This window comes from Magnolia sinica, chromosome 8, assembly GCF_029962835.1.
Source record: "Magnolia sinica isolate HGM2019 chromosome 8, MsV1, whole genome shotgun sequence".
Classification (NCBI taxonomy): Eukaryota; Viridiplantae; Streptophyta; class Magnoliopsida; order Magnoliales; family Magnoliaceae; genus Magnolia; species Magnolia sinica.
In genome coordinates this window covers 8,129,580-8,154,692 of record NC_080580.1, presented here as the reverse complement: position 1 = coordinate 8,154,692, position 25,113 = coordinate 8,129,580, and the positions used below count along the sequence as shown (strand labels likewise).

General features: G+C 40.0%; 2 protein-coding genes across 2 annotated transcripts; both read left to right on the top strand.

The window, feature by feature from the left end:
* The first annotated feature begins 1,458 nt into the window (after positions 1 to 1,458).
* LOC131252769 (probable LRR receptor-like serine/threonine-protein kinase At3g47570) lies at positions 1,459 to 6,061 on the top strand. Its single transcript, XM_058253456.1, has 2 exons — positions 1,459 to 4,227; positions 5,458 to 6,061. Exons 1-2 carry the CDS (start codon positions 1,563 to 1,565, stop codon positions 5,781 to 5,783), a joined length of 2,991 nt encoding a protein of 996 aa, XP_058109439.1. The 5' UTR covers positions 1,459 to 1,562; the 3' UTR covers positions 5,784 to 6,061.
* A 14,383-nt stretch (positions 6,062 to 20,444) lies between these two features.
* LOC131252771 (LRR receptor-like serine/threonine-protein kinase EFR) lies at positions 20,445 to 24,693 on the top strand. The gene is made up of 2 exons (XM_058253457.1): positions 20,445 to 23,211; positions 24,169 to 24,693. Exons 1-2 carry the CDS (start codon positions 20,556 to 20,558, stop codon positions 24,492 to 24,494), a joined length of 2,982 nt encoding a protein of 993 aa, XP_058109440.1. The 5' UTR covers positions 20,445 to 20,555; the 3' UTR covers positions 24,495 to 24,693.
* The last annotated feature ends 420 nt before the right edge of the window (positions 24,694 to 25,113 follow it).

The following is a 25,113-nucleotide window of genomic DNA, read 5'->3' as shown; positions in this document are numbered from 1 at the left end:
ACAGTGGAAACTGAAACATCCACCGTTGAAACCTTCCTAGAGCTGACTATCATGTTTATATGCCATCCAAACCGTTCATAGGCTTATTACCACTCAGATAAACAGTCAACCCACATGTGTTTTCAATCTGCCTGATTTTTAGACTCTTATCTTATTGTGGTCTTGCAAAATAGATGGACGGAGTGGATTTGTAACCAACATCTCTGTGGGCCCTTCCTGGGGTCACAGGCAATCCGCTTGGGGGTGCATCTGCCAAACCCCTTAGATCATGCACACATCATGTGGGCCACTCCATTTATAGAAAAAGAAGAAGAAGAAGAATGAAAAGCATTTAGCTCATTATTTTAAATTTTTATTTAATAATTAAATGGCGAGTTGATCTGAGTCCAGACTCAATCGAATCTTCGAGTCATCAAGTGGGTCCCACACTATTTTTAATGTGTGTGTGTGTGTGTATATATATATATATTGGAACGTGTAAAAATATATTAATTTAATACCAAAAGTATAAGCTTCCGGACGCGGATTAAGTGGCTACGGACGCGCCTCACCTGCCACACACCAGAACCAGCCATGTGGTTGGACCATGAATGTCGTGTCCAACTCGATTTATGCACTGTATATCCAAACCGTCCATCGGTTTTGACAGCTTATTTTATAGTGGATGGTTCCAAAAAAAATTAAGTAGATACAAATTTAAGGTGGAGCATACCATAGGAAACAGTGGTCATTGAATGCCCACCATTAAAAACTACCTAGGGCCCATGGTAATATTTATTTTCCATCCAACCTGTTGGTAAAGTCATAAAGACCTGGATGGAGGGAAAACAAAAATAGAAGTTTTGATCCAAAACTTTTATGGTCATGAAAGGTTTTTAATGGTCACTAACAACTGTTTTCTGTAGGATAGTCCACCTGAAATTTATTTCTGCCATATTTTTGAGACCATGGCGGAGATAAGTTGGAAAAACGGATGGACGGTGTGGATGCACAAAATATTTATTAATGTGAGCCCCATTTGTTCAGGGTACAACTTACGTGTTACCGGTCGGATTGTTGGGCTCGCACGTGGTTTAGTGACGAGACAGGCCGAGTACAAACTCGGCCGAAGATCTTGAGAAAGGCGGCGGATGAAACTTCCATCCATCAACTGAAATAGCTGAACAATTTTGAAGCCAACTTTCTCACGGAAAGCGGTATAAATCTCCCTCTCTCTCTTTCTCGTGAAACCACTGTTTCCACCCATCAAAGTTCACAAGCAAATCACAACCACCCATCAATGGTTTCTACCACCAAAACCATCACCACCCAGATAAGCTTGTGACCTCTCTCTCTCTCTCTCTCTCTCTCTCTCTCTCTCTCTCATCTAATAACCCTTTGCATCCACCCATCAAAAGTCCACAACAAAATCACAACCACCCATCAATGGTTTCTAACACCAAAACCATCACAAGCTCGTGACCTCTCTCTCTCTCTCTCTCTCTCTCTCTCTCTCTCTCATATCTAAGAACCCTTTGCATCCACCCATCAAAAGTCCACAACAAAATCAGAACCACCCAACAATGGACCCAAAGACCAAAACCATCACCACCCCATATCTCCTCCTCACTCTCCTCTTCTGTCTACTCCACCCTTCTACAGCCTCCAACACCACCACAGACCAACTTTCCCTCCTCCAATTCAAATCCTCCATAACCACAGATCCCGAACGAATTCTCGACTCATGGACCACAAACACCACATTCTGCAACTGGACCGGCATCACCTGCGGGTCAGCCGATCAGCGCGTAATCGCCCTTACATTACCCAACCTACGCCTATCAGGAACTCTATCACCCCATATTGCCAATCTCTCATTCCTCCGCACGCTCGACCTCCAAAATAACACCTTCCAAGGTCCACTTCCTAGAGAATTCGGCAACCTATTCCAATTGCAAGATCTCTTATTAGCTTGGAATCGCCTAAACGGAAGAATACCGTCTTCTTTGAGCTCATGTTCGAAGCTCCAACAGCTTGATCTGTCTGATAATGAATTCGAAGGACTGATTCCGTCTGAATTGAGCAGCCTAGCAGAGCTTCAGATCATGATCCTTGCAAACAATCATCTGACAGGTCATATACCATCTTCCTTTGGGAATCTATCATCAGTCAACAATCTAATTTTACAGGGAAATCAGCTGAACGGATCGATACCGGCCGAACTAGGCCGTCTTCAAAAGCTTGTGAATATACAGTTCAGCGGCAATAATCTAACGGGTGAAATCCCATCTTCGATCTTCAATATTTCTTCTCTGATGCATTTCAAGGTCACAAATAACCAGCTGACGGGTAGTCTCCCATCGGATCTGTTCTTTAAATTGCCAGATCTAATGATTCTCTATGTAGCCATGAATCAGCTGACAGGGCTGATTCCATCTTCTCTCTCCAATGCTTCAACCCTTGAAGAAGCTGATTTCTCTCGGAACAGCTTCAGTGGCCGGATTCCAATGTTGGGCAATTTACCAAGCATCGTAAAATTGAATTTCGAGTTCAATCAGCTGGTTAGCGACGGGCCAGACGGGTTGGATTTCATCACATCCCTGTCGAATTCCCGCCGTCTTGAAATCTTTTCAGTTGGCACGAATCAGCTGACGGGCAGCCTTCCGTCGTCAATTGCAAACCTTTCCAGGACACTTATGATGCTAGAGATGGAATACAATCAGATAGAAGGAACCTTGCCAGCTGAAATCGGAAACCTGGTTAACCTGACCATGTTATCAGTTAGGTACAATTCACTGTCGGGAAGGATCCCATCAACCGTCGGGAATCTCCAAAATCTACAGAAGCTTTCCTTGCAGGGGAATTCCTTCAATGGGTCGATTCCTGAATCTCTTGGGAATTTATCAGAACTGTCTGAATTGAGCTTGAATAACAACCATTTAACAGGAACTATTCCTGAAACTCTTGCGAATTGCCGCCGTCTTCAGTCTCTAGACCTCTCTTCAAATGGCCTTGAAGGAATAATACCGGAAGAGATATTCGGCATCCCCAGCCTCGCACTGCTCTTCAATCTATCACACAATTCTCTAAGTGGGCCGCTCCCGGCTGAGATTGGAAAACTACAGACGGTCCAGTCGATCGACGTCTCCGAGAATCAGTTATCAGGGGAGATACCCGCTTCGATTGGAGACTGCCGGAGTCTGGTGAATTTGGGCATGGCAGGAAATTCATTCCAAGGTCCGATCCCGAACCAAGTTGGTAATTTGAGAGGTTTAGAGATCATTGATCTCTCATCAAACAATCTATCAGGCTCGATCCCAACTTCTTTAGAGTCTCTCCAGTTCCTTCATTCCTTGAATCTCTCCATGAACAATCTCCAAGGTGAGGTGCCGGAAGGAGGGGTCTTTACGAACTCCACCGCCATCTCTCTTGACAGGAATCCAAACCTCTGTGGGGGAGGAGCGACTTTGGGGCTACCCAATTGCAGTGGGACTAGAAACAAACGGTCTAGTTCAAAAGTGAAGGTGATCATAGGAGTGGTGGTTGGCGTCTCTGCGCTCTGCTTCCTCTGTATTGTCTTCTTGTTGCTTTCAAAGAAGAGGAAATCAGAGAAAATTCTAACATCCGATGTGATTTCATTTGATGGAACCCACACCCATCAGACAATGTACACATACTATGATCTTAGGGCTGCGACAGACAACTTCAGTGAGAAGAACTTGATCGGAGAAGGGAGTTTCGGGTCAGTTTACAGAGGAGTTCTGCGAGATGGGACCATGGTGGCAATCAAGGTCTTCAAGATGGACCGGCGGGACGTATCCAAGAGCTTCATTGCTGAGTGTGAGTCCATGCGTAACATCCGGCACCGGAACCTGGTCAGGATCATAAGTGCCTGCTCAAGCAGTGTGTTCAAGGCATTGGTCTTGCCATTCATGCCGAATGGGAGCTTGGAGAGTTGGCTACATGAGACGGATGATGATTTGAAGGGAAGAGAGCAGAGGTGGCTCGATCTGAGGCGGAGGTTGGAGATTGCGGTCGGCATTGCAGATGCAATGGAGTACCTGCACCATGATTGTGAGACTCCAGTGGTGCATTGCGATTTGAAACCAAGCAATGTTCTTCTTGATAAGGATATGAATCCACATGTGGGTGATTTCGGGCTTGCGAAGATGATTCTTCAGAACACCTCCAATCATCAGTTAACTAGCACGATGGAGCTTAAAGGATCGATCGGATACATTCCTCCAGGTATTTTTCTTCAATTTCCCTATCTTTTTAGTCTACACCGAAATATGCCGTCGCTTAGTGATTGTTCATTTGATGGACCCCACATTGTATGGACCATCTCCTTCAATGAGGAAATCAGCTGGCCTGCAAAATTTTTCAAGAAATCAGATTCAGCAATGGTCCACATTTGATAGAAAAGGCTGAATAATTGGATGGTTAGAATTGTTCCATTGGGGAGATCTTTGGTTCATGGTTCATCAACAGTGGGCTCCACTTGATCAAACTTAAGTATAATGTCCTTTCTGTGGTATATAGCCAATAAATTGCACTCTTTCAATGGTTGAATTGTGCTTAAAATCCATGAACTAGCTTTCCAGTTTCATTGAAACTTTTCAAGCTTTCAGTGGTTGAATTGTACTTAAAATCCAACAGTAACACTCTTTTCTAACTGAAGAAGAGCTATTTCCTTTGCTACATGTTGTATTCTATTTTTCAAAGTCCTTTGATCTCTTTCCAAATTACATTTAGAACTTTTAGGTACTGCTATATTCTGTTTCTCCTTACTGAGAAAATTGAAGAAAAAAAAATCTCATGTCTCAAAAAATGTACCATGGATCAATAATCGTACCGTTCATATGATTGCCCTCTTCATGGATAGTTGATTCCCCAACAATATCTGAGATCAGGACATCCTAACCTCTTGATTAAAGGTTCCACATTCAATGGAAAAAAGGCGATCAAAGTGTTAGGATGTTCTGGCCCTTGCTCTTGCTCCGGTGGTAGACTCTTAGGAGTTTCAACACCACCTGGTCAAGGGTTCAAGTACCCATAGGTGGTGAAATCCCACTACGTGAGTGGAGGTGTGTGCGTGTGTAAAAAAAAAAAAAAAAAGTGTTAGGATGTTCTAATCTGGGAGTTTTTGAAGTGTCACAATGTGGTCCGTCATATCAATGGTCCAAATCACTAAACCATGAGCCCCACATATACAATGATCCTGGATCTCTGCCATAGTTAAGAAAAGTCGAAAAACTCACTAGATTCACAAGGACTCACTGAAAAACTCTATCTGGTAATGACTTAGTTAGAACTGGAGAAAAACTCGACTAAACAAACTCGGCAAAACTTGAAAGAAACACTCATTATATGTTATTTATACTCTTAAAATATTTAGCAATTCTGAAAAACTTAGAAAAAACTTAAATCATACATTCAGAACATTCATTAGCTTACTTCTTTTGTAATTTTATGCAGAATATGGTTTGCGAGGTGGGGTATCAACTAGAGGAGATGTGTACAGTTATGGAATACTTCTGTTGGAGCTTTTCACCAGGAAGAAGTCGACGGATGAGATGTTCGGAGGGGACCTAACACTGCGGAAATGGGTGGCGATGGCGCTTCCTGACCGAGTTATGGACATTATAGATAGTGAATTGATAGAAAAAGAGCAGATGTGGGTAGACTGTTTGATCTCAGTAATGAAATTGGGTTTGCATTGTTCAGTTGATTCACCCGAAGAGCGGCCAACGATGAGAAATGTAACATTGATGATCAAAGCTGCTAGGGAGATGCTCAAATAAGGTGGATGGCCCCATATTTCTTTTTTCTTTGTAATGTATATACATTTAATTCAGTTATCAAGAAAAGTAAAGGCCTGTTGAGGAATTTGGGAAATCCACGGATTTGGCATCTACCCCTTTTGCTTTTCATTGGAGATTTGTGAAATCGATGGATTTCCCAAATCCATACTCCATATGGGATCATTTGGGAGCTTGTAAATGGAATTTCCAATTGTATTTAGTAGTATGTAAAATGAATACACTGGAATCCAAATATTTTGTTTGGATGTCTGTTTTTTTATTTGAGTGTAATTGGAATGCATTGGAATTCTTCAATATATTTGAAGAACCTAAATTTGATTAACTAAATTAGTTTTAATATTTCAAATTAATGTACATATGTGATATTCGACATATTGATGCTAATAAGGCTATTGAAATATATATACTTTGGCCCAAAATGAAGAAATTCTAAGCCTCGAGTGGACCACAAATGTAACGACTTGCCAATGTTTTTTCAACAACCATTTACATAGCCAATGTTTGGACCATTTGAATCATTCAATTAGTATGATTTTAGTGATGCAATTGATAATTGAATTGTTTCAAAGCATCGTCAACATGCCACATGAATGGCGCACATGTGCATAGCGACACATTTGTTTTCTTGTGCAACTCGCCAATGGAGCCCAAAAAGGCATTTACCTCCATTTACTCCCAAATCTCTCCCAGTCAGGATTTCAAATGAACCTCATTTACTCCAAAGTCATTTACTCACAACTTTATTTAACTCTATTTACAAGCATCCAAATGCACCTCTTACCCCATTCACTCCAATCCTTTAACTTACTCCCATCCAAACACCCCCTAAATTTGTGGATTTGACCAAATCTAAGAAAAAAATGAAGACGGGCAAATATACAATTTTTAGGAGTTTAGGATTTGCGATGTTTTATTTCAAAACTACATTTTGATGGCTTGGATCCATACAATGGACTCAACGAAGAACAACTTGGCCCACATGGTTCATGTTAGGACCACATGATGAAAGAGTTCAAAACCATATGATGGATCATATCAATAATCTATTTCTTTTACAAAATTCCAAATCTATGGTCTACTCTAATTTTTATTTTTATTTTTTTTAAAAGGATTGGAAGACTCAAATTCCAGGCTATAGATGGGATAGCTATGATTCTCTAACAAAAGTAATTATTTAGGATCATAAGTAATCTGTGGTGCGTCGTAACAAATAGACCAATCAGATTGTCGATTTGACCTATTTTTTTGTAAGCAATCTTAACCGTCCATATTAAAAGCCGTTGATCAATGGTTAATGTTTCTTGGGTTGCTGTAATGTTTGCATGGTAGACTATGAAACATGGGTTTAACCTAATTAACAATCTCGATCAATGAATTGGACCGTCCAAGTGGACCAATGCAAGTACAAGCACTATAAACGTGAAACATGTGATAACGATGGGGATTGGGGACCATGTCGCAATCCTCACTCTTCTCAAGAAGGTTGACAGACAATTGCAGCAAACGTGCGGCCACGTGCGACCAAGTCATGGTTTTGTGTCCACATGCTATTATTATTATTATTATTATTTTGTATTTATCAGTTTAACGGACAGTTATCTGAGTTGCAAGGAGACTTCCGCATGGGTGTTACTCGGTTCTTGATTATCTGGAATTGGACCATTTACTTTTTGGTTATTACTCTCTCTCTCTCTCCTCTCTCTCTCTCAGTTAAAAGGCAGCTAATAAGCTTCAAACCTCATCACATTAGGTTATCTCTGGAGAAGTTAAAAGGCAGCTAATAAGGTATCAAATCTCATCACCTTAGGTGTGGAAAGGCGTACAACCACTTCAGCTTCTTTATTTTTAACCATTGAGGTCCCATAAAGATTTGGGGGCACACGTGATGCATGCATGAAATCCAACCCATCCATCCTATGTGTTAGAGCATGTTACACCTACATCCCCAAAATCAGACTTATCCGTGAATCAGGTGGGGCACACCACATGAAAGTAGTTGAGAAGGGACGTCCACCCTTGATTTGTGTAGAGGCCCACTGTTTAGGCCATTCAGATCTGCATGTTGTTTAGGCTAGAGGAAGGGTCAGGCACATCGAGGACACGGGTTGCCTGTGCCCTTCCCGGCACATAAATATTTCTATGCCCTGTTGTTGGAAGCTGCTTGGGGCATAGAGATGCCTACGATAAATCCACTCCATTCATCAGTTTTGCAAGAACACGGCAGGATTTTGGGTCAGAGATAATTACTTGATTTTATTTACATGTGACTGAATAGACAATCAAATTGCATCAGTTTTCAGTTATAGATGTTTGTTCAGTCTCTTTATCTATTTTGACGCATGAGTTATATGTGTTTAGTTTGGATCAAGTTGTAAAAGACTTTAGTATGCACAACACCATACTCGTACTAATGACTGAATTTCGAGCTAAATAAATTGTAAGCACAAATATCATATTAAAACAACTTTCGTGGCCCATAGTTTCCAATGGTAGCATTCAATCCCAGCTATTTTGTATGGTATGGCCTACATGAGTTTTAGATTTGCCTGATTTTTAAACTCCTGTTCAACTGTGGTCTTGCAAAACTGGATGGAGTGGATTTCTCATAGGCATCTCTATGGGCCCCACACAACTTCCAACAACCAGCAACATAGGCAGTCCATTTCAAATATCAGGTTGTTTTAAAATTGGATGGACACGATGCATATCAAGGATGCTTGTTCCCTCTCAATTTATTCCGTATGTTGTGCTCCACCTGTGCTTTGAATCGGACTAATTTTTAGGGCTCACAACATGAGATTGATCAAGAATGTTGCATACATCATGTTTACACCTATTTTTTGTGCCCTAACGTGGGCCAATCAAAGGCCGCATGACATCATGAAATCACAACTGACGCAAAATATACTCTCACCAAAGAGTATGAACATTACACATTCTATCATAAATACGAAGCACGAGCCTTTATGCATGCCTTTTGAATATCAAATCAATATAGGTCATGTGGCCATGATTATTGTGCCCATAAATGAGGCAATGTGCTTATTATGACGGTAAGAGACCTGCCGAGAAATTAGATTTTATTACAAATGCAGCTAGTTATGATCTTCCCAGTAAGGCTGTCTTTCATGGTCCTTTTAAAATGAGAGATTTTCTTAAAGACGTTCAAAAAAACTATAATGAAGAAGATCTCGAAGGCCCATAAAATAGGTCGATGTTCAAGGAAACCCAACTGTGGCTCGAACCCAAATCAAGAGAAACAAATACACCCTGGTTGGGTCCGCAACCATGCATGCCCTGATTGGAATACACAAAACAGATACTGGGCTTAAATAAATGATATGATCTGCCCTATAATGGATTAATATTGGATGAATCTGACCCATCATCAGTAACAGACCTATAGTAGATGTCAAATCTCACCTCTGCAACTAGCTAGGAACCGAGTGATCTAGACAGGTTGTTCAGATGAACGACCATGATTAGGGAAAGATATTCGAGAAGAATATAATAGGAGAGCATCTATGCGTAGGAGAGGAAATATGAGATTTGATGCTTTCAAACTTTTTCAAGACCTTCCTGATCAATAGTTTCCAGCTCTTCCTAAAGAGACTTTCTTATTTGAAAGCTAGCAACAAGAGTATCATGGTTGGTGTTACATTCAACGTCTCTAATAAATATGAAGGCACAAGCCTTTATGCGTGTCTTTTGAAGAGCAAATTAGTATAGGTCATGTGGCTATGATTATTGTGCCCATTAATGAGGCTATATGCTCACTACAACCATAAGACACTCGTCAAAAAAATAGATCTCACAAATCTAGTTATGATCTTCTCAGTGAGGCTGTCTCTCACAGTCCTTTCAAAATCAGAGATATTCTTAGAAACGTTCGGAAAGACTGTAACATTCAAGAAGATACCGAAGGCCCATAAAATAGACTAGCTAGTGTTCAAGGAAATCCAAATAAAGAGAAACATACACATCAACCTCGTAGGGTCTGCAACCATGCCCTGATTGGAACAAACAAAATGGATAATGGGCTTAAAGAAAGGATATGATATGCCCAATAATGGATTAATGGATGAATTTGACCCATCACAGGTAACGGACATGTAGTAGATGTCTCTCTGGCTAGGAACTGAGTGATCTAGGTAGGTTGTTCAGATGAACGACTGTGGTTAAGGGCTTGTTTGAATTTTCAATTCACAGGGAAATACCGTGAAAATATGTAATAATTATTTCCCCTGTATTTACCTCACTTTTTTCGATGACATGCATTTTTGACACGAAAATCGAGAATGCCACAACATATTTGTAAGTCCCACTGTGATGTGTATCGCTTATCCACACCGTTAATCTATTATGCCTGATGAATTTATGGCATGAGCCAAAAAACGAGGTATATCGAAAGCTCAAGTGGACCATGCCACTAGAAAAAGGGAATCGAATACTTACCATTAAAAACCTTTCAAGCCCACTGTTTTTTTGGTGTGGACCATTTGAGTGTTCAATCTGCCTAATTTTTCAGTTCATGCCTTAAAATATTGTGTTAAAGTGACTGGACATAATGAATTTATCATATACATCACCTTGGGGTTTAAAATTTTAAAATAATTCTTTTAAACCGGTTTCTCAAGCAAAAAGTACGGTGGATTTTTAAATGATTTTCAAACAGGTGAAATGGTAATAATTACTCATTTTATGGGTATTAACATAGCCACTGAAAATCAAATACGCCCTAAGGGAAAGATGCTCAAAAAGAATTTAATAAAAGAGCATCTACGTGTAGGAGAGGAAATATGATATTTGATGCTTTCTAACTTTTCTAAGACCTTCCTGATCAAGAGTTTTCAATTCTTCCTAAGGAGATTTTTTTAATCCGAAAATCTAACAACCGTTAAGTATAAAAGATCTAGAAGCAACGTAATAACCTTAATGAGGGTTTCACTACCTCGACGATCTATAAAAGATGCAATTAAAGTAAAATTTCATGCCCTATGCCAAGCACATTTATTTATTTATTTATTATTATTATTATTATTTTTTCTTTTTCTTCTTAGCATAGCTTAGCTTAGTTTAGCTACTGCTAAGCAGCTCCTGCTACGGTATCTTAGGAGTAGAGTTAGTCTTTCTACAACCTTAAGTTAAGTTGTAGATCGTGATATTTTAAGCTACGATTTTAAAAATGAGGGATATAAATCTCAGGTGGACCACACCACGGGAAAATAGTAGTGATTCATTGTCCACCGTTAAAAGCCTCATAGCCCCCTGTAATATTTATTTGACATCCAACCTTATCTAACCAATTGACTAGATCATACAGGATGAAAGAAGAAAAAACAAATATCAGCTTGATCTAAAATTTCGGTGACCCAAGTGGGTATTTAATAGTGGGTGTTGAATCAACAATGTTTCCTTATGTGTTCAACTTGAAATCTAGTTCTACTTATTTTTTGGAATCATACCATGAAATAATCTGGAAAAATGAATAAAGGGTGTGGATGAAATACATACATCACAGTGGGGCTCACAAAGCACCAAACAGAACTGTCTCTTTTCTGGGTCAGCATTAATAGAAAACATACGGTCAAGATCACACGGTTGTCTAACGTGGCCCACCAACCAGAAACCGAGCAGGTGCACCAACCTTTAAAAAAAATTTAAAAAAATTTAAAAAAAAAAAGAAAAAAGAAAAAAAAAAGAAGCTTACTTAAATAAAGAAGTCCCAAGTCCAACAGATTGGACCATAAGTTTCTGTCCAACTAGCTGCAAACTCCAATATTTCATGTGCGTTTGACATTCAACCCTTCCAATAAGTTGGACCCACCACATGGCTACATCCACTCATCAGGTGGACCGTGGCATGTATAGAAAACAATGTCCATCCATTAATAAATAACAAAATTACAAGTGTGGTCTATCTGATGAGTGGACTCCGCTGATTTTTCACAACCTGATCATCGATGGGGTAACTTATTGGACGGCTTGGATGTTGCCGCACATGACAGGTTTGGATTTATCTTCTGGGTGGACGCGGTTTGGTTAGTGACGCTGTCACCAGCCAGGTGGCTAGTGGTGGGTGCTACGTGGATCCCACCATGATGTATGTGTTTTATCCACACCGTCCATCCATTTTTTAAGATAATTTTAGGACTTGATCTAAAAATGAAATAGATCTAAATCTCAGGTGGACCACACCATCAGAAAACAGTAGTGATTGAATGTCCACCATTAAAAACCTCCTAGGGCGCACTGTAATGGTTATTTGACATCTAACTTGTTGATTAGATCATACAGACTTGGATGAATCGAAAAAAATATACCAGCTTGAATGAAAACTTTTGTGACCCCCAAGAAAGTTTTTAATGGTGGGCATTCAATCAAAACTGTGCGCTCGAATTGAGATTTGGATCAAACTCATTTTTGGTCTCATGATATAAAATGATCTGGAAAAATGGGTGGACGGAATGGATGAAACAAATACATCATGGTAGGGCCTATAGAGCACCGACTACTAGTCATTGGCTAGTGGCAGGGTCCGTAGCCAATTTGTTTCAATCAATATTGACACAAATAACAACTTAGCAGGTGTTGTCCTTAACATATGGCCCAGCTTTATCATATGTTATATATCCATTCCGTCCATCTGATTTACATCTCATTTTAGGATACCATCCCAAAAACTAAGCATATCCAAATCTCCGGTGGACCGCATCACAAGAAACAATGATGGTTGAATGCTCACCATAGAAAATTTCTCAAGGCCCACTGTAAGCAGATCCATAATGTTTGTCATCCAAATTGTTGATAAGATCAACCAGAGCTGGATGAAGGGAAAATACAAATATTAGCTTGATATAAAACTTTTGTGGCCTACAAAAAGCTTTTAATAGTCATATGCTACTTTTTACAGTGGGGTAGTCCATCAGATATTTGGATCTGCCTAATTAGGTTTTGGGATAATGTACTTAAATGAGACGAAAGAACGGATGGACGGCTTGGATATGAAATAAATTCATCAAGGTGGGCCCCACAGGGTAAGTGTAACACCCACTAAGCGGGTAACCCGGTAACAGCTAAGCTGGTCCCATCAAGATCAGATTGGAAGGTTATAAAGTCAACTTATAGAAAAATTCTAGTCCAACTGAGACAGTCTTGACTTCTTCAACCATGAAAAGTAAGTTCAAGATCAAGTGCACACGTAAGTAACTAGTGTCCAGAATTGAAACTCTTAATCCATGCACTTTGATGATGGGTAAATCCAGACCATCCAATCAGTGGCCACCAACTGGATGAATCTCCAGCAAGATATCAGCCGTTGGACTTTTGTAACCATCCGAATCATTGCCCTTTTTTGCACATTTAAAACCATGGTCAAGGAAAAAAGAAGAACTCTACAAATCAGCCAAACACGCATGTTTCACCATCAGCTCATCCAATGAGATGGCCTACCCATTGGACGGTCTTGATTGACCGAGAAAATCTCCAATCTCATGATGGGGTGGACACAATTTACTAAGTGGTATAGGAGGCACAGCAGACCAGCCCACTAGAACCTATTAAATCCCAACCGAGAAATGATCCAGCCCTTTCTCTCCCTCGAACATGTCACATGTGTAGAATATACGATCCAATCAAAAAGTGGGCCCCACCATCATTATGACGTCGGCAAGTTATGTGGGTCTCACCATGAGGTATGTGTTATATCCAAACCGTCCATCCATTTAGCGAGCTCGTCTTAATGCTTGAGACTAAAAATATGACAGATCTAACTATGACGTGGACCACACTGCAAAAAGCAGTGGGGGATTTAAACGTCTACCATTGAAACCCTTTTAGGGTCACGGATGTTTTTAATCAATATGAAATTTTTTTGTCCTCTTCGTCCAAGTCTTTGTGATTTTACTAACAAATTGGATGGAAAATAAATGTTATGGTGGGTCCTATGAATTTTTTAACAGTGAAAATCATTATCCCACTGCTATTTGTGGTGTGGTCCAATTGATCTTAGATATGCTTCATTTTTTTGATAATTATCTAAAAGGATCTCAAAAAATGGATAAAGGGTGTGGATATAATAAAACATCACTGTGGGGCCCATGTAACATTGAGCTCCTTTGAACCGTTTTAACAACTCGGAGCTCGCACGACACGTACCTACACCAACTATATAGCTGGTGTGTGGTAGAGTAGCCAATGCGCTTCCAAGCCCATCTACACTAGTACACCGACTTGTACCATTGGCTGTTGATTGATTTTGATGTTTTGTCTGAATCGGTCTAATTTCCCATCAAGATGATCATCACGGTGTGGCCCACCTTTTCCACGGTTTGGATATTCTACATATGCAACATGTGGACAGAAAAGAAAAGGCTGTATCATAACTTACAATACATACACTGTTTCAGAACCTTTCTCATCCTATTGAGTGCTAAAATGTTGTGTTTGGCTGCACCAAGTGTCATGCTATTTCGTGATTTATCAGTCTTAGGAGGCAAAAATTTTCATGATATTTCAAGGATTTGGTGCTACAACAGTTGCAAAAGAGTTCCATTCAAACAACAGCTGCTACCAAAAAGATAACGGCTCTCTCACATCCATCCGACTAAAAAGCAGCGCACTTGCTCACGGTACGATGAAAGAATGATAATAATAATAATAAATTCATAATGGATTATTCATTGATGATAATAATAATAATAAATTCATAATGGATTATCAAACAATGAATAAAATAGTAATAATTATATTGAAAAATGCTCAAGTGCTGACAGAGCATAATAAGTTATAAGTGCTAGTTGCATCGGTTGATTTGGACAATTCAATCAATCAATCTGAACCGTCCATTTAGTCCAGAACACAATTTATGTACTACCACTCAAAAATCAAACTGATCCAACAGTCAAATCCATCCTTGATTTACCTTATTTTCTATAACCATTCTTTTTCAAGGCTATGGATGGGATGGCTATGATTCTCTAACAAAAGTAATTATTTAGGATCATAAGTAATCCGTGATGCATCCTAACAAATAGATCAATCAAATTGTGGATTTGACCTATTTTTTTGTAAGCAATCTTGACCATCTATATTAAAAGCAGTTGATTAATGGTTAATGTTTGTTGGGTTGGTGTAATGTTTGCATGGTAGACTATGAAACATGGGTTCGACCTAATTAACAATCTCGGTCAATAAATTGGACCGTCCAAGTGGACCAATGCAAGTACCAGCACTATGAGTGCATTTTTCAATTATATTAACTAATATTTATTTAGTAGTAATTAGAGATGCGAAACATGTGATAACGTTGGGGACCATGTCGCAATCGTTGTTGACGGACAATTGTGGCAAACGTGCGGCCACGTGCGACCGAGTCATGATTTTGTGTCCACATGCTATTATTATTATTATTATTATTTTGTATTTATCAGTTTAAAGAACAGTGGACCGTTATCTGAGTTGCAAGGTGACTTCCTCATGGGTGTTACTCGGTTCTTGATTACCTGGAATTTGGACCATTCAATTATTCGTGGTTAGTACACCCAGATCCATAGCTCAAGTGTTAGACCGAGTGAAAGATGCCTCGTTCAACACTGAGGTCTTGGCATCGATTTCCTATGGGTGTTACTCGGTTCTTGATTATCTGGAATTGGACCATTTACTTTTTGGTTATTACTCTCTCTCTCTCTCCTCTCTCTCTCTCAGTTAAAAGGCAGCTAATAAGCTTCAAACCTCATCACATTAGGTTATCTCTGGAGAAGTTAAAAGGCAGCTAATAAGGTATCAAATCTCATCACCTTAGGTGTGGAAAGGCGTACAACCACTTCAGCTTCTTTATTTTTAACCATTGAGGTCCCATAAAGATTTGGGGCACACGTGATGCATGCATGAAATCCAACTGACAGTGGCTGTACTAACAAGAGCATGTTACACGTAGGTCCCAAAAATCTTATCCGTGAATGAGGTGGGGCACACCACATGAAAGTAGTTGAGAAGGGACGTCCACTCTTGCTTCGTGTAGAGGCCCACTATGTTATGTATATGTAATTCAGGCCATTCAGACCCATTGTTTGGGCTAGAGGAAGAGTTAGGCACATGGAGGACACAGGTTGACTGTGCCATTCCCGGCACATAAATATTCCTATGCCCCTGTTGTTGGAAGCTGCTTAGGGCATAGAGATGCTCCGTAAATCCACTCCATCCATCAGTTTTGCAAGACCACAGCAGGATTTTGAGTTAGAGACAATTGCTTGATTTCATTTATAAGTGACTAAATAAACAGTCAAATTGTATCAGTTCTCAGTTAAAGACTATGGTTCATAGTCTCTTCATCTATCTCTATGCTTGACATGTGTTGTTTTTAATTGACCTATAAAAGGTTTCAGAATGCTCGACACTATACGCATGACCGAATTTCAAGTCAAACAAGTACATTTATAATCATTCCTAATCAATAATGATAAAAGGTTTCAGAATGCTCGACACTATACGCATGACCGAATTTCAAGTCAAACAAGTACATTTATAATCATTCCTAATCAATAATGATTGAATCTCCAACTGTATGACCAGTATATGGCCCACAACCTTTTTAAGCCCATTTCTTTTTGGTTGCCAAGAATTTTCACACACACCCACGCACGCCGTAGTGGGATTTCACCACCTATGGGTCTCAAACCCAAGACCTCGTGTTGAAACTCCTCAGAGTCTACTGCTGAGGTAAGGATTCGAACCCATTGCAGGCGACTAATTTTTAGGACTTACAACATGAGATCGATCATGTAAAGGATGTTGTATACATCATGTTTACACCTATTTTTTGTGCCATAACAATGGGCCAATTAAAGGCTGCACAACATCATGAAATTACAAATGGCATAAAATATACTCTCACCCAAGAGTATCATGGTTGGCGTTACACATTCTGTCATAAATATGAAAGCATGACAAGCCTTTACACTTGCCTTTTGAAGAGCAAATCAGTATAGGTCATATGATTATGATTACTGTGCCCATTAATGAGGTAATGTGCCTACTACAACTATAAGAGACCTACCAAAAAAATAGATCTTATTATGAATCCAGTTATGATTTTCTCAGCAAGGTTGTCTCTCATAATCCTTTCAAAATGAGAGATCTTCTTGGAGACGTTCGGAAATATCGTAACATTCAAGAAGATCCTGATGGCACATAAAATAGATCAGTGTTCAAGAGAATCCAACAGTGGCTTGAACCCAAATCAAGAGAAATAGACACATCACCTTGGTTGGGTCCGCAACCATACATGCCTTAATTGGAATAAACAAAATGGATAATGGGCTTAAAGAAAGGATATGATCTGCCCGATAACGAATCGATGAATCTAACCCATCACTAGGGCTGTATACAAACCAAGTTAGCTCACTCGACTCGACTCAATTCGAAATTGAGTTCAAGCCGAGTTGAGCTGATTTTTTAAGCTCGAAAAAATTTCGAACCAAGTTTGAGCTTGCCCGATCTCAACTCGACTCGGATCGAACCCCAACTTGAATCGAACTCAGATCGAACCAGTTCGGTGACTCGGTTACTTTGATATTGATTTTGCTCACCAAGTGTTTGATGAAATGACACAACAAAGTGTCGGCTGGTGGCAAAGTAGGTATGTACATGAAACAAATACCATCTTTTCTTGATTTTGATGTTGCCTATAAGGTGTTTGATGAAATACTTGTAAACACCTGATGCTGTTTTATATACAGTAAGCTGTTTTATATACAGTAAGAAATTGAAAGTGCACTACATGTGTTTGTGAAGATGCCACATAGGCTTGATCTTGGCTTGAACTAGCCCAAGCTGCTGATCGAACCAAGTCGAGCTAGCCAGTTAGGTTCGAGGACCGAGTTGAGCCGAGTTCGAGTTGGGGTTAGCTAGTGGCCGAGCAGAGTCAAGCTATGCAAAGCTCGACTCGGTTCGACTCGTGTGCACTTATACCCATCACTAGCAACAGACATATAGTAGATGTCAAATCCTACTCTCCGACTAGGAACCGAGTGATCTAGATGATTAAGGGAAAGATACTTGAGAAGAAGACAATAGGACAGCATCTACGTGTAGGAGATGAAATATGAGATTTGATGCTTTCAAACTTTTTCAAGACTTTCTTGATCAAGAGTTTCCAGCTCTTCCTAAGGAGACTTTCTTATCCAAAAAGCTAGCGATATGAATGTGAAAGATCCAGAAGCAACATAAAAGCCTTAATGAGGATTTCACCGCCTTCACAATCTATAAAAGGTATAATTGAAGAAGAATTCCAAACCCTACGCCAAACACATCTCTCTCTCTCTCTCTCTCTCTCTCTCTCTCTCTCTCTCTCTCTCTCTCTCTCTCTCTCTATATATATATATATATATATATATATATATATATTTCTTAAGTTATTTAAAATAAGCTTAATTTAGCTATTACCTAACAGCTCCTGCTATAGTACCTTAGGAGTAGAGTTAGTCTTTTAAGTTATGGTTTTGTTGATCACACCCGTCTCTATTTGTCTGTTCCGATAAGCATTTCAAGTATTTATCTCTTTTCACTTTTGTTATTCATTTGGTTGTAAATAAATATTAATTTATAATACTTAACAAAATTAGTGATATTTCACTTTATTTAATTTGAATGTATATTTTCATTCATTTGAAAATTGTTTTGAACTTAAAGTGTAGATGAAAGGACAAGTTTTTAAGGCCTTGGACTCAAATCTATCCTCACATGGTAAAAAGAAATCACCTGAAAGGATTATCCTCATTTCCTTTTATTAGTCATCTGAACGGAGGGTAATATCGGTGGCCAAAATGACTTTGGATATTTGATCCCAATCTTCAATATATTCATTTTGTGAAGGGGACACTATTCAATCAACCCTTGAGTTAGGCAAGCTCTAGCTGCCCGCACATCCTACTCACACACATGTATTCAATCTACACCCCCAATCACATAAGTGATCCTTCCCATTGAATTAGAGTGTAACGCCAACACATTACATGGACTACACACGTCCCCACTACCTTACAATAACGATAAAGCCGCCCAAAAATTAAAAACACCCCATTAGGTGGGCTGCTCTGGAAGTTTTGTGCAATGTACGATATTTTAAGGTGAGACCTAGTTGATTATTAAATCAACCGATATTTGGAATCTCTAATAATCAAGGTGGGTGGATTGAAGCATATTGCCTGTGACCCTCACCACAAAGCTATTCCTATGCAGGAGCTGTGTGGGGCCCACCTGTAACAAATCCACTCTGTCCATCTTTTTTAAAAGACCGCAATATAACAAAATTTTTAAGCTCAGAAAGATCCAAAACTCAGGTGGGCCACACCAAATAAAACAGTGGAATAGGAAACATCCACCGTTGAAACTTTCCTAAAGCTGACTATGATGATTATATGCCATCCAAACCGTTCATAGGCTTATTACCTCTCTGATAAACGGTAGGCCCATATGCGTTTTCGATCTGCTTGATTTTTAGACTCTTATCTTATTGTGGTCTTGCAAAACAGATGAACAGGTGGATCGGTAACCAACATCTCAGTGGGCCCTTCCCGGGGTCACAGGCAATCTGCTTAGGTCTGCATCTGCCAAACCCCTTAGATCATGCACACATCATGTGGGCCACTCCATCTATAGAAAAGAAAAAATTTTGAAAAAAGAATGAAAAGTAGTATTTAGCTCATTAGTTTAAATTTTTATTTAATAATTAAATGGCGAGTCGAGCTGAGTACAGACTCAATCGAATCTTGGAGTCATCAAGTGGGTCCAACACTTTTAAAAAAATACATATATCCTTTTTTAAAAAAAAATTAATTTAGATATTGGAACGTGTGAAAATATATTAATTTAATACCAAAAGTATAAGCTTCCGGACGCGGATTAAGTAGCTACGGATGCGGATCAACGCCACACACCAGAACCAGCCATGTGTTTGGACCCTGACCGTCTTGTCCACCTCGATTTATTCATTGTGTATCCAAACCGTCCATCCGTTTTGAAAGCTTATGTTAGTAGATGGTTTCAAAAAATTAAGTAGATACAAATTTAAGGTGGAGCATACCATATGAAACAGTGGTTATTGAATGCCCACCATTAAAAACTTCCTGGGGTCCATTATAATATTTATTTTCCATCCAACCTGTTGGTAAGGTCATGCAGAAATAGCAGTTTTGATCCAAAACTTTTATGGCTCATGAAAAGTTTTTAATGGTCACTAACAACTGTTTCCTGTAGTATAGTGCACCTGAAATTTATTTCTGCTATATTTTTGAGACCATGGCTAAGATAAGTTGGAAAAACAGATGGACCGTGTGGATGCACAAAATATTTATTAATGTGAACCCCATACTTTCAGGGTACAACTAACGTGTTACCGGTCGGGTTGTTGGGCTCGCGCGTGGTTTAGTGACGAGACGGGCCGAGTACAAACTCGGCCGAAGGCCTTGAGAAAGGTTAGACTACCCAATCCTTGGCGGACGAAACTTCCTTCCATTAACTGAAATGGCTGAACAATTTTGAAGCCAACGTTCTTACGGAAAGTGGTATAAATCTCCCTCTCTCTCTTTCTCGTGAAACCATATTTTCACCCATCAAAGTTCACAAGAAAATTACAAGCTTGTGATCTCTCTCTCTCTCTCTCTCTCTCTCTCTCTCTCTCTCTCTCTCATATCTAAGAACCCTTTGCATCCACCCATCAAAAGTCCACAACAAAATCAGAACCACCCAACAATGGACCCAAAGACCAAAACCATCACCACCCCATATCTCCTCCTCACTCTCCTCTTCTGTCTACTCCACCCTTCTACAGCCTCCAACACCACCACAGACCAACTTTCCCTCCTCCAATTCAAATCCTCCATAACCACAGATCCCGAACGAATTCTCGACTCATGGACTACAAACACCACATTCTGCAACTGGACCGGCATCACCTGCGGGTCAGCCGATCAGCGTGTAATCGCCCTTACATTACCCAACCTACGCCTATCAGGAACTCTATCACCCCATATTGCCAATCTCTCATTCCTCCGCACGCTCAACCTCCAAAAGAACACCTTCCAAGGTCCACTTCCTAGAGAATTTGGCAACCTATTCCAATTGCAAGATCTCTTATTAGCTTGGAATCGCTTAAATGGAAGAATACCGTCTTCTTTGAGCTCATGTTCGAAGCTCCAGCAGCTTGATCTGTCTGATAATGAATTCGAAGGACTGATTCCGTCTGAATTGAGCAGCCTAGCAGAGCTTCAGATCTTGATCCTTGCAAAAAATCAGCTGACAGGTCATATACCATCTTCCTTTGGGAATCTATCATCACTCAACAATCTAATTTTACAGCGAAATCAGCTGAACGGATCGATACCGGCCGAACTAGGCCGTCTTCAAAAGCTTGTGAATATACAGTTCAGCAGCAATAATCTAACGGGTGAAATCCCATCTTCGATCTTCAATATTTCTTCTCTGACGCATTTCCAGGTCACAAACAACCAGCTGATGGGTAGTCTCCCATCGGATCTGTTCTTTAAGTTGCCAGATCTAATTATTCTCTATGTAGCCATGAATCAGATGACAGGGCTGATTCCATCTTCTCTGTCCAATGCTTCAACACTTGAAGAAGCTGATTTCTCTAAGAACAGCTTCAGCGGCCGGATTCCAATGCTGGGGAATTTACTAAGCATCGTGGCATTGAATTTCGAGTTCAACCAGCTGGTTAGCGATGGGCCGGATGGGTTGGATTTCATCACCTCTCTGTCAAATTCTCGCCATCTTGCAGTCTTTTCAGTTGGTATGAATCGGCTGACAGGCCACCTTCCGTCGTCAATCGCAAACCTTTCCAGGACACTTGTGATGCTAGAGATGGAATACAATCAGATAGAAGGAACCTTGCCTGCTGAAATCGGAAACCTGGCTAACCTGACCATGTTATCAGTTAGGTACAATTCACTGTCGGGAAGGATCCCATCGACCATCGGAAATCTCCAAAATCTACAGAAGCTTTCCTTGCAAGGGAATTCCTTCAATGGGTCGATTCCAGAATCTCTTGGGAATTTATCAGTACTGTCTGAATTGAGCTTGAATGGCAACCATTTAACAGGAACTAATCCTGAAACTCTTGCTAATTGCCGCCGTCTTCAGTCTCTAGACCTCTCTGCAAATGGCCTTGAAGGAACAATACCAGATGAGATATTCGGCATCCCCAACCTGGCACTGCTCTTCAATCTATCACACAATTCTCTAAGTGGGCCGCTCCCGGCTGAGATTGGAAAACTACAGATGGTCCAGTCGATCGACGTCTCCGAGAATCAGTTATCAGGGGAGATACCCGCTTCGATTGGAGACTGCCGGAGTCTGGTGAATTTGGGCATGGCAGGAAATTCATTCCAAGGTCCGATCCCAAGCCAAGTTGGTAATTTGAGAGGTTTAGAGATCATTGATCTCTCATCAAACAATCTATCAGGCTCAATCCCAACTTCTCTAGAGTCTCTCCAGTTCCTTCATTCCTTGAATCTCTCCTTGAACAATCTCCAAGGTGAGGTGCCAGAAGGAGGGGTCTTTACGAACTCAACCGCCATCTCTCTTGACAGGAATCCGAACCTCTGTGGGGGAGGAGCGACTTTGGGGCTACCCAATTGCAGTGGGACTAGAAACAAACGGTCTAGTTTGAAAGTGAAGCTGATCATAGGAGTGGTGGTTGGCGTCTCTGCGTTCTGCTTCCTCTGTATTGTCTTCTTATTACTTTCAAGGAAGAGGAAATCAGTGACAACACCGACAGCCGATGTGGTTTCATTTGATGGGCCCCTCACAATGTACACATACTATGATCTGAGGGCTGCGACAGATAACTTCAGTGAGAAGAACTTGATCGGCGAAGGGAGCTTTGGGTCTGTTTACAGAGGAGTTCTGCGCAATGGGACCATGGTGGCAATCAAGGTCTTCAAGATGGACCAGCGGGACGCATCCAAGAGCTTCATTGCTGAGTGTGAATCCATGCGTAACATCCGGCACCGGAACCTGGTCAGAATCATAAGCGCCTGCTCGAGCAGTGTGTTCAAGGCATTGGTCTTGCCATTCATGCCGAATGGGAGCTTGGAGAGTTGGCTACATGAGACGGATGATGAATTGCAGGGAAGAGAGCGGAGGTGGCTCGATCTGAGGCAGAGGCTGGAGATTGCAGTCGGCATTGCAGATGCAATGGAGTACCTGCACCATGATTGTGAGATTCCAGTGGTGCATTGCGATTTGAAACCAAGCAATGTTCTTCTTGACAAGGATATGAATGCACATGTGGGTGATTTCGGGCTTGCAAAGTTGATTCTTCAGAACACCTCCAATCATCAGTTAACTAGCACGATGGAGCTAAAAGGATCGATTGGATACATTCCTCCAGGTATTTTTCTTTAATTTCTCTATCGTTTTAATCTACACCGAAATTTGCCTTCGCTTAGTGATTGTTCATTTGATGGGCCCCACATTGTATGGACCATCTCCTTCAATGAGGAAATCAGCTGGCCTGCAAAATTAGTCAAGAAATCAGATTCAGCAATGGTCCACATTTGATAGACAAGGCTGAATTAATTGGATGATTAAAAATGTTCCATTATGGAGATCTTTGGTTCATGGTCCATTGACAGTGGGCCCCACTTGATCAAACTTAAGTATAGTGTCCTTTCTGTGGTATATAGCCAATAGATTTCACTCTTTCAATGGTTGAATTGTGCTAAAAATCCATGAACTAGCTTCCCATTTTCATTGAAACTTTTCAAGCTTTCAGTGGTTGAATTGTGCTTAAAATCCAACATTAATAATCTTTTCTAAGTGAAGAAGAGCTATTTCTTTTGCTACATGTTGTATTCTATTTTTCAAAGTCCTTTGATCTTTTTCCACATCACATTTAGAACTTTTAGGTTCTGCTATATTCTGTTTCTCCTTGCTGAGATTGGCACATCCTAACCTTTTGATTAAAGGGTCCACTTCAATAGAAAAAAGGTGATCAAAGTGTTAGGATCTTCTAATCTGGGAGTTTTTGAAGTGTCACAATGTGGTCCATCATATCAATGGTCTATATCACTAAACCATGAGCCCCACATATACAATCATGCTGGATCTCTGCCATAGTTAAGAAAACTCAAAAAACTTAACTCAGTAGAGTACAAGGACTCAGTGAAAAACTCTATCTGGTCATGACTTGGTTAGAACCGGAGAAAAACTCGACAAAATTTGAAAGAAACTCTCATTATATGTTATTTATACTCTTAAAATATTTAATAATACTGAAAAGCTTAGAAAAAAAACTCAAACTATATATTCAGAACATTCATTAGCCTACTTTTGTAATTTTATGCAGAATATGGTTTGCGAGGTGGGGTATCGACTAGAGGAGATGTGTACAGTTATGGAATACTTCTGTTGGAGCTTTTCACCAGGAAGAAGTCGACGGATGAGATGTTCGGAGGGGACCTAACACTGCGGAAATGGGTGGTGATGGCGCTCCCTGACCGAGTTGTGGACATTGTAGATAGTGACTTGATAGAAAAGGAGCAGATATGGGTAGACTGTTTGATCTCAGTAATGAGATTGGGTTTGGATTGTTCAGTTGATTCACCCGAAGAGCGGCCCACGATGAGAAATGTATCATTGATGATCAAAGCTGCTAGGGAGATGCTCAAATAAGGTGGATGGCCCCATATTTCTTCTTTCTTTGTAATGTATATACATTTAATTCAGTTATCAAGAAAAATAAAGGCCTGATGAGGAATTTGGGAAATCCACGGATTTGAAATCTACCCCATTTGCTTTTCTTTGGAGATTTGTGAAATCGACGGATTTCCCAAATCCATATCCTATATGGGTTTGTTTGGGAGCTTGTAAATGGAATTTCTATTTAGTAGTCTGTAAAATGAATACACTGGAATCCAAATATTTTGTTTGGATGTCAGTATTTTTATTTGGGAGTAATTGGAATGCATTGGAATTCTCCAATATATTTGAAAAACCTGAATTTGATTAACTAAATTAGTTTTAATATTTCAAATTAATGTACATATGTGATATTCGACAGGTTGATGATAATAAGGCTATTGAAACATGTACGCCCAAAATGAGGAAATTCTAAGCCTCGGGTGGGCCACAAATGTAATGACTTGCCAATGTTTTTTCAACATCCATTTAGATAGCCAATGTTTGGACCATTTGGATCATTCAATTAGTATGATTTTAGTGATGCAACTGATAATTAAATTGTTTCAAAGTATCATCAGCATGCCACATGTATGGCGCACATGTGCTTATC